Source organism: Magnolia sinica, chromosome 4, assembly GCF_029962835.1.
Source record: "Magnolia sinica isolate HGM2019 chromosome 4, MsV1, whole genome shotgun sequence".
Lineage (NCBI taxonomy): Eukaryota > Viridiplantae > Streptophyta > Magnoliopsida > Magnoliales > Magnoliaceae > Magnolia > Magnolia sinica.
This window is the reverse complement of record NC_080576.1, coordinates 28,641,368-28,652,307: the sequence shown is the minus strand read 5'-3', so window position 1 is coordinate 28,652,307 and position 10,940 is coordinate 28,641,368. Positions and strand designations below refer to the sequence as shown.

Sequence of the window (10,940 nt, the reverse complement as noted above, 5' to 3'; positions counted from 1 at the left end):
ATTGGTTGGATGACCATCTCCAATATTGATGGATGTAAAATTGATGGTTGATAATAAAATCTCAGCGATTAAAATTCAACAAGAGAACACCATCTAGACCAACCAACTGGGCGCGGTTTGGGTCGATCCCCGGATTAACCAGTGTCGATTAATCCTAACTGTGGGGCCCACTGTGATATATGCGTCTCACATCCACACCGTCCATCCATTTTGACATCATTTTAGGGCATGATTCCCAAAACCAAGCATATCCAAATCTTAGGGGTACCATACGACAGGAAACAGTCAGTGATTGAATCCTCATCAGTAAAAACTTTATGGGGCCACAGGAATGTTTATTTGTCATCCACCCCGTTGATAAGATCACAAGAACATGGATAAAGAGACCACACAAATTTCAGCTTGACCCAAAACTTTTGTTGCCCATAAGAAGTTTTTAATAGTCAATTACCACTGTTTCCTATAATATAGTGACCTGAGATTTGGATCTTTTTAATTTTCTGGATCATTTCCCAAAATGAGTTTTCGGAATGGTTGGACAGCATGAATTGAATCGAAACCGTGCCCTAACCAACTATTCAAAAATGAACAGGATGTCAGATACATTACTCTAGGATTTTCAATGAGTGGGGCTTGAACTAAAAAAGTCCAGCTTAAGTTTTAAATGGGTCGGGCTCAGACCACATTACAGCATCCCATCAGCCTAGTTTTTAATAGGGATTTTAATATATAAAAAAAGTATTGTGTATTCCACAAATGCTCCAAATATCAGAACGATTAAACAAATGTCTTACATAGTCACCTAATACCTTTATAAAAAAAAAAAAAAAGTTTGGGATGAAATTACCTCTGGCTGCCTTCGAGTGACCACGTGACACAGTGGGGCCACTATGGTGTTTGTGAGAAATCCACACTGCTCACATGTTTTGTCAAATCATTTTATAACATGAACCCAAAAATGAGGCAGATCCAAAGCTCAAGTGGGCTACACAATAGAAAATAGTGCAGATCATACGCCCACGATTGAAACATTCATGGGGCCATGGAAACTTTGGATCAGGCTAATATTTTTATTATTTCAGTCCATCCCCATGGTAAGGAGTTTATGAGCATTTGTGCAACTTTATGAACAGTTTGGATTGTATATAAACATTATAGTGGAGCTTAGAAAAGTTTGAATAGTAGGAAATTCCTTTCCACTATTTCGAGTCATGTGGTATGGACGAGTTTCAAATCTGTCCAATTTTTTATCTTGTTTCTAGACATGATCTTCAAAAATTAATGGATGGAGTGGATTTCTCACAAACATCACGGTGGGCCCAACATAGCTTTTGGTGGTAGACATTGTCTTAAAAAGCTTCTCTTGAAATCCACATCAATGACGTGGATTCGGTAACCGGACCTATCTAGAGATGGATGGTCCTATGTGGGCCCACTGTGATGTATATATTTTATCCATGTCATCAATCCATTTTGAAAGATCATTTTAGAGCATGAGCCCAAAAATGAGGCATATCAAAGACTTATGTGGATCACACTATAGAAAGTAGTGAGATTGAAAAAATTTTGGGGGCCATAGAATTTTTGGATGTAACTCATTTTTTGGCCCATGACGTTAAATTAAATTCTAAATCCAATGGATGGAGTCGATTCGATATATAACTCATGGCAGGATCCACAATCCTTAACACATGACAACCTCGACCCTTATCACGTTACAACCACGACACACACTACAATCACGAACTCAATCCTTGTAACATAACAACCTCGACCCTTAACACATGACAACCACAACCTCAACCCTTTACTACATTACAAGCACGACCTCGATCCATATAACATGAAAACCTCGGTCCTTAACACATTACAACCATAACCTCGACCCTTATAACATGACAACCTCGACCCTTAAGACATGACAATGTCAACCCTTCACATAACAACCATGACCCATACCTTAATAACCTCGACTCTTAACACATGATGATCATGACTTAAACCCTTAACACATGACAACCTCGACTCTTAAGACATGACAACCACAACCTAGATCCTTAACACATGACAACCACGATCTAAACCCTTAACACACAACCTCGACCCTTAAAAAATGATATATGTTCATTGTCTTCTAAGGTAATACATTACAAAATTCAAATTTTATCTTATTTATTGTCTTCTACATGATAACTACAACCATCCTTATCTATCTCAAATCCATTTTTGCAATTACTACTTCCCATGACGACAACAACCACGGTCATCCCTCTATATCCACAACCAAAAGTGGCTTCCATCTGTAATTAGAAAATGTTATTCTAAAAAAAAAAAATCATTTAAAATGTCTTTCAGGTATCGGTGGCTTGCCTATATGCTAGAGAAGTTGATGGCGGTAAATGTACACCGAAAAATGCAGTCAAAATGAGTGATGGTGGGTCATTGAAAAATATTTTTAAAAATAAATAAGAAGCCCTAGGAAAACTGCAAAGAAAGAAGAAAAAGAAGCTTTGTACAGACACCAAGTTCCAAGGACAGGCAATTTGATCCGAAAAATTTTCAAAAACCTGTCTGATGACTACCCTTAGGTAAAAGCTCCTTCCAACTCAGCAATCCGTGCCAAACGAAATCCTCCAATAATCATCCTTTCCCTCTCCCTATATAAACACTTCCCAACTTCTCCTCCGTCCCACAAGCTCTCTCTCTCTCTCTCTCTCTCTCTCTCTCTCTCTCTCTCTCTCACACACACACACACACACACACTCCACCAACCAAGTCGAAGACTTAATTCTCTTAGGTTCCACTACTAATTTTCCAACATGGAAACAATACTAGTCATTTGTGTCTACAAGCCTGACAAATGATTGTTGGAGTATGCTTAGTACATCTTCGACATGTGCCAGCCTTACATATGTTTATAGTAATCACATTGTGTGCGCGCTCGAGGGAGGGAAGATTGCTCCCCTCTGGGACACAGGGCATCCAAGTTATAGTTTTGGACTGTATAATCGTTGGTGGATATATATATCGAATCCTTTGGTGGTTGCATGAGTCGCACACTGGATGATAAGATATATATATAGATATATATATATATATATATATATATATATATATATATATATATATATATATATATATATATATATATATATGGTGATACGTATATTGCTAAGATTTCTAATGTGACAAGATCTAGGTACCCGGCAAGTAATAGAGCATAAGTCCCTTGTAGCCCTAAAATAACTATATGCACAGTAGTTACAGGTAGAGGTTTCCAAGTCCCATATCCGAAGTCTATCTAGATCTGGTGGAACTTGAGCTTAGACCTCCATAACTACCTGTGCAGAGGGGTGGAGAAGAAAAGATAATTATATGTATACTACTCGTAAACATCATATAATGTGCTCACATCCATATATTGATCGAAGTCGCCACTAGCAAAAAAAAAAAAGAAGCTCCAGAATCGATGACTTGGCTAGAATCCGTAGAGTCGCCTTGAGATTGGGAGATTCGAAGGTTTTTCCAACTCGAGTGACTCTTAGATAGGCTTGCACCATTGATTCTAAGTAAGGCCATGGTTATGAAATAGGAAGAATTTAAGCATCATTTTACCGCCCATGTCACACACGGTCTCTACTCCGCCAAGCTGTACGCTTTCAAAATGGGATATTTAAGGAGCTTCTGATAAAATACTATGCTTTAAACACTAATTATAAACAAATAAAGAGAAATTGTAACGAAAATAACTGAAAAGATTTTCCAATAGAAACATGGAAAGGAAAAGAACTTGGAGTTTTCAGTTACTCCTTTAGATCGTGTTTTCTGATATGGAAGATTCTCAGGAGAGACAACTGTAGAGCATACTTTACATGACTGTCAAAGCATAGTATACTCGAAGCAGTTTGGTTGGAATACATGTACGGGCTGGGAAAATGATAGATTGAGAATACACTAGGTTTAAAAATAGAAAAGAATGGATGTGAGACGAAAGACCAAGAGAGATTGAGATGACAAAGGATTTGATCAGGTATCTGCCTCTTCTCAGAATTGGAAGTAGAGCACGTAGAGATGACAATAGCAGCCACTCACATCCTGCCCAAATTCTAAACTCTCTGGAACAGTGATTTGCGGACTTTTTATGGGGTTGGGCAGATGGAAAAAAGAGATTGCATTGGCGGAATTGGAAACTTGTGGCTTCTACCAAGCAGGAAGGCAGACTAGGGGTTCGCAAGTTGTCGGAATCAGTGGAGGCTTTTCGTATAAAGATGGCATGGTCCATTCGGTTCAACAATAGGCATAACCTATGGGGTGTTTTCATGGCTTCAAAATACAGACAGGACTTGTCGGTTACTCCATCACCGCGGCTTTCTCCTACTCCATCCCCGATGTGGAAGAAAATCCGCGCTTTGTTTTCCTTCCTGGACTCCATCGTGCAGTGGAAGCTTGACGCTGGCATCTACAATCTTTGGAACGTGAACTGGTCGGGCCTTGGCCCCTTTAGCGACTTGGTTTTTGAGGCCTTTCCTACCCTTCTACGTGATCTTCAAGTCAAGAACTTCCTGGGCATGCTGGGGCCCCTTACTCCCTCTGCGGTTCTTCTCCTGCTGCCACAGGATGTCATTAATCATATTTTCCACCAAGGCTTTTGCATTGTTGAGGGGCCAGAGATTCCTATCTGGTCTTTTACCCATCAGGGAACTTCACGGTTTCCTCGGCATGGACTAGTAGCAAAATTTCTGGGGAGAGAAAAGGTTGGGCGAACTGGGTGTGGCACGCTAAGATGCCCCCGAGGATATCAATTTTCCTTTGGAAGGTTCTTAATAGAGCCATCCGGGTGGATGCGGCTGCCCAGAATAGGGGTGTCCATCTCGCATCCAAATGTGAATGCTACGGTTCTGACTCCTCTGGTGGTTCGGCGATTGAGACCATAAATCACCTACTTCTCGAAGGTGATATGGCTAAAGTAGCCTGGCAGCGATTAGGCAACAAATTTGGCATCAGTGTCCACTCTTCCGTGTCGGTGGAAGCAAGGCTGTCTCAATGGTGGGGTGTTATGTCAAGTGGGAGTGCTTCCTCTTTGGTTTCTAAACTCCTTCCAAGGTGCCTTTTGTGGGAACTTTGGAAAGCCCGGAACACGGCTCGTTTTGAAGGAAGTCCACCTCCTTGAAGGCGCTGATGGGTCGCATAGGCTGGTGGGAGTCCAATCTCCATGAAGTTATGGACGGTGACCAGAGGATTGCTCTGTGGGCTACAGGTGCACGTCATCTGCGATGCACCCCTGCTCAGCCCTCGGCCCTTTTCTCGCTGGGTGAAAAAATCCAGGTTCATTGAAGTGGTAAAATGGATAAGGCCATGCTGTAATTGGGTCAAAATAAATGTCGATGGTTCTTCTAGGAACAATTCGGGTGCGGCTGGAGGAGGCGGCGTTTGCAGAGGAGACAAGGGCCATTTCTTATTCGCCTTCTCAGCGGGCTACGGTTTAGGATCCAGTTCCTATGCGGAGCTTCGTGCGGTGTATGAGGGCTTAGCCATGTGCTTCTCTATGGGCTTCAAGCAAGTTATTATAGAATCGAACTCATTGCAAGTCGTGAAAGCCTTGAACAGGCTAAGTCATCCAGGTTGGAGATGGAGTTATTGGCTTAGACGAATTTTTTACTTGAAGGATAGAGGAAGAATCGAGTTCGCTCACATCTGCAAGGATGGAAATGCCCCTGCCGACGCCTTGGCCCGTCATGGGAGTGAAACTCAGCTTTCTACCTTTTTTGTGTCGTTTACTGACCTCCCTCCCCAAATCTGAGGTCTTCTTTTAAAGATAAATTGAGGCTGGGGGCGATTAGAGAGGTTAAATAGTGGTTGGGGTTTGTCGTTTTTTTTTTTTTTTTTTTTTTTTTTTTTTTTTTGTGATATGATTGGCTTCCCCAGGTCCTTTTCTTATGAGGAACCCCAAATTCAGGCCTTTTGTAATCCTTTTCACATCAAATGAAATCTTGATTCCAAAAAAAAAAAGCATGTTTCGGACTAAGGGACAAAATCTCTCCCCTTCTAATGTTTTCTGAGCACTCAGGTTTCTCCTCCCTTCTTTCTTGTAGCGGGTTCATTTTTATAAGAAAACTGGAGAGGGATGCGTAAGGTTAGATAGATAAGTCTTGAGCAGTTTTATCCTCCCGAGGCTCAGCTTTTGAGAGATATATAAGGGTTTACGATAAGCTCTCTGGAATTAATCTAGGCTCAGGCAATTCAAAGCTGGTGAAAATGTAGTGTAAATCAGGGATTGGTTTAGCACATAACCGAGCCAAAACCCGCATATGGCTGAAGGGGAGCCGGTTTTGTGTCAATATGGCTGAGTTTCAATCGTTTTGGCATAAAAATAGCTCAGCTTCAGTCGTTTTTTTAGTCTAGTTGGCCTCCTAGTGCTGGTTTGTTTGTGGATTTGTGTTGAGCTTGTGCAAGGCTTGTGTTGGGCTTTTCATTGTCTCAAACTAACCTATTTAGTAGTCTTTTATACTGTGCCCCTGCTCGAAAGTGGGCCTTTGCAAAGCCATGTGTCATATTTTGACCATGGGGTGTATACGCATTGTGCATCACACTTAGGTAGGCTAGCCATTTTCAGAAATAGTGGACTGTCGCATAAGGCACACTTGAGTTTGGGCTTGGGCTGAACTCGGGCTCAAGCTCAGCACAATAGGGCTGAAAGTGGGGCAGGTTGGGTGGGGTTGGTGCCCAACCCTAGCCCAACCCAAGGTTCCTATACCTCGACCCTAACCCAACCCAAGCCCAACCCAAGCGGGCTCAGTCGGGTTGGTTGGGTGGATATTTTCATTATTACATTAGTATATTGTGTTTAAATACACGTCTTATTTTTTGTTTCTATGATTTTATTTGTTATATATGTAATAATTTATCATAAAGAACTTCATTTTTTTCTAAACAAACAGGCTAAAATATAAGACTACTGCTCCTTTAAAAGTCATGTTGTATTGTCAACACAGACCATCCACACTATAATTTATTATTAACTTATATATTGATTGGGTTTGAGTTGGGTTGGGCAACCCGAGCCCAACTCAAGTTTTACTGGGTTGGTGTTTGTATAGCTAAAGCCCGAGATTGGACTCGATACATCCTGCCCAAGCCTAACCCAATGTCAGGTTGGTCACAGGTCAGTTGGGTTGAACCCGCCCAACTTTCAGCCCTACAGCACAAACAACTTGTATTGGACTTGGGCTCGGCACAGCACAAACATTTCATTTCAGACTTGGGTTGAACCATTCAAGTATGTTATGGGCTTAGACTGGGTGTAGGCCTATAATAAATAATGCTAGCTCGGCATTAACCCGCCCTTGACCCCCAATTCAAGCCACATGTATAAAGACAAATTATTACTTGCTTTCTTGCATTGTGATTGGTAAATGTAATTATTCAACAGTGCTTTATAAGGATAAATCATTATCATTATGAAAAGGAATAATCTCGGTGCTCTACTTACCACGAGCAGTAAAATTATGCTCTCCTGCATTGTGATTGGTTTATTTAGTTACTGACACCATCAACACTGCTGTATTAAGAAAAAAGTGTGGGATGATGTGGTCCAATTATACTGGAACAAACATAATTATCCATCCTACCCTTTTAACGCCACATGTATAGTAAATGCACTTTTGGGAGGTAAAAACGCGATAACCCACCACTGAAGTTTGCTAATTTCACGCGTGCAAAATTGCCAGTAGAGAACAATTATGCAAGATCTGACCTTTTCCAACTGTTCAAAAACAAATCCTACATCTTCCTCATCAAAATCAGCAAGTTTCAATTCTCAGGTGGGCCAAAAATTCAGAGTGAAACCAACGGTTTAAAAATCTTTTTACAACCATCCATCGTTTTGCCTCCATTATCCCACCTGATAATTAGAACTGCCTAGACCTTAACAATATACTCCATCACATGAAAAGATCAGATCTTGCACACACATTGGAAATTAGCACATGTGGATGGGCAGGACTACGAGAAGCGCGTGTGGAACTAGCAAATCTGCTGGGATCCATGCACAACCGAAATTAACTATAGAAAAGAAAAGGCGCGATAAAACCCCGTCAAAAGCGCAAAAAGGTTGTAGAAGAGAACGTGGACACGAATTTTCACTTTTGAGCCAAACGCGGCCGACGACACTTATTTTAGAAAAGAGTGCCTTATAAGCTCAACCCCATCTACGAGACTGACAGAAAGGAAAGAGAGAGATATTCAAGTAACCAAGAGAAGAAACAGAGAGTGAAAAGAAGGATTAGATATTGATTAATTTAAAATAGGATTCTTCTTCAGTGGAGCTTAATCCTATTGTTTCATTTCCATAATTAGAGCCGATATCTAACAGAATTTCAGTTCACCATGGCTGGAGGGGGAATGGTTTCCCACGGTGAGGTGAAGCACTATACAGGGAAGGTGACGTCATTCGTCATCTTCTCCTGTATGGTGGCTGCTTTGGGCGGTCTCATCTTCGGATACGATCTCGGAATTTCAGGTGATGACCCATTTCTTCTTTTTGGTTGTTGTTGATCATTGATCTGTTGGCCGTGATGGTAATGGGCCCAAATGCATAAATCGCCAATAGCTGGAGGTTGCACCAGATAGAATATACACGATGTGGCCCACCTGATGAGTGGATCAAACTGATTTTTGTGCCATGTGATCTTGGGGGTGGATCCCAGCTCTTGGGCATGTATGAGCTGAGTTCATTGTATGAATGGACGGTCCAGTTGATGATGATCGATGTCTGGCATATTATTTAACAGCTTTGGAGACGTTGCTAAAACGTGGATTTTGGTTTTCAGGTGGTGTGACTTCCATGAATGTGTTCCTCAAGAAGTTCTTCCCGAACGTGTACCACAAGATGATGTCAGATACCGGTGCCGGTGAAAACCAGTACTGCAAATTCGACAGCCAGCTGCTGACCCTCTTCACCTCATCTCTATACCTTGCAGGGCTGGTCGCGTCCTTCGTCGCCTCCGCCACCACCCGAGCCTTCGGTAGGAAAATATCCATGCTGGTTGGTGGGATCACATTTCTAGCGGGGTCCATCATCAATGGCGCTGCCATGAATGTGGCTATGCTTATCATCGGTCGGCTCTTGCTCGGTGTCGGTGTAGGATTTGCTAACCAGGTAACTGATCGCATCATCCCAAATCAAGACATTTTAAAACGTGGCCCTCCATCTTTCTGATCCAATGGCTGTTCTTATCCGACTGCCTGAAGTACTGTAGGTGCAACTGGCCTACAGGCAATGTTAGTGGTGGGGCCCAAGTTGTGGTGATCTAAGCTGTTTGTACTGTTGGCACTTGACACTTCATGAAATGCGCCACTGAGCCACATAAACGGTTTGGATTGCCCGAAAACAGGCCACAACGTTTGGAGTGTTTGATCGTTGTTTTCTTGTTGAGTGCAGTCAGTACCCGTCTATCTATCAGAAATGGCTCCGGCAAATCTCCGAGGGGCTCTCAACATTGCCTTCCAGCTCGCCATAACAATCGGCATCCTGATCGCGAATCTCATAAACTACGGGACCAACAAGATCAAGGGAGGATATGGGTGGAGGGTGTCATTGGCCTTGGCTGGAGTCCCTGCAATTATGATGACGATCGGAGCAATGTGCCTCCCGGACACACCCAACTCACTCATCGAGAGAGGCCACAGGGATAAGGCCAAGGCCATGCTCGAGAGGATCCGTGGCACAACTGAGGTTGAGGAAGAGTTCCAGGACCTTGTGGAGGCGAGCGAGGCGGCCCGGCAAGTCGAGAATCCATGGGCCAACATTGTTCAGAAGAAATACAGGCCGCAGCTTTCCATGGCCATCCTCATCCCCTTCTTCCAGCAGCTCACTGGCATCAACGTGATCATGTTCTACGCACCTGTGCTGTTCAAGACGTTGGGATTTGGTGATGATGCATCGCTCATGTCTGCCGTCATCACCGGTGTCGTTAACATGGTAGCCACGTTCGTGTCCGTGGCAACGGTGGACAAGTACGGGAGGAGGTTCTTGTTCCTTGAGGGAGGCACTCAGATGCTTATCTGCCAGGTGAGATATCCCAGCCGTTCTTCACTCAGGTTCCACGGTGTAGGACACACAAATAAAGATACATACCCTGGCTGATTAATCCGATGGATTTTCTGTTTTATAAAAGGTCCGTGATCATTGTTAGGATGGCCCAGGCTCTGTGGACCTGATCTGGTCCATTCACAGACCATAATGATAAATGAGACTAGAAAGAAGATGATAATAAAATGATCCAAAAGTTCCTAATGCAATCATCTTTTTTGGTGCAGGTGGCCATCGGAGCTATTCTGGGAATGAAATTCGGGGTATCTGGAACAGGAACCTTGACGAAAGCAGACTCCAATTGGGTCCTCGCCATGATCTGCATCTATGTGGCTGCCTTTGCCTGGTCGTGGGGACCATTGGGTTGGCTGGTGCCGAGTGAGATCTTCTCGCTTGAGATTCGGTCCGCTGGCCAGGCTATCACTGTCAGCGTCAACCTCTTCTTCACCTTCATCATCGGCCAGGTCTTCCTCGCGGCGCTTTGCCACCTCAAGTTCGGCCTCTTCTTCTTCTTCGCGGGCTTCGTCGCCATCATGACAATCTTCATCTACTTCTTCTTGCCGGAGACCAAGAACGTCCCGATTGAGGAGATGAACTTGGTATGGAAGAAGCACTGGTTCTGGGGCAGGTACATCCCCGACGACCACTTCGGTGGGGTCCAGATGCACGAGAAGAAGGCCGTAGTTTGATCGATGTCTGATGGCGACTTGGAGAGTATCCGCTGGCGGAGATCCGACGACGACCATGCCGGAGTCTTTGTCTTCCAATTTTGCTAATCAATAATGTAAAAGGAGGGAAAGAAGAGAGTGGAAGGAGGGAAGGAGAAATTTGGAAGAGAGAAATTGCAATC

At 43.2% G+C, this 10,940-nt stretch overlaps 1 protein-coding gene across 1 annotated transcript; it reads left to right on the top strand.

Moving 5' to 3' along the window:
• The first annotated feature begins 8,343 nt into the window (after positions 1 to 8,343).
• LOC131244430 (sugar transport protein MST6-like) lies at positions 8,344 to 10,940 on the top strand. Its single transcript, XM_058244032.1, has 4 exons — positions 8,344 to 8,518; positions 8,829 to 9,157; positions 9,440 to 10,069; positions 10,318 to 10,940. Exons 1-4 carry the CDS (start codon positions 8,386 to 8,388, stop codon positions 10,777 to 10,779), a joined length of 1,554 nt encoding a protein of 517 aa, XP_058100015.1. The 5' UTR covers positions 8,344 to 8,385; the 3' UTR covers positions 10,780 to 10,940.

Coding starts and splice junctions, on each gene's coding strand:
- LOC131244430 (XM_058244032.1), top strand. CDS start 8,386: ATGGCTGGAGGGGGAATGGTTTCCCACGGTGAGGTGAAGCACTATACA. Junction 8,519..8,828: donor ATACGATCTCGGAATTTCAG/GTGATGACCCAT, acceptor TTTGGTTTTCAG/GTGGTGTGACTTCCATGAAT. Junction 9,158..9,439: donor GTGTAGGATTTGCTAACCAG/GTAACTGATCGC, acceptor TGTTGAGTGCAG/TCAGTACCCGTCTATCTATC.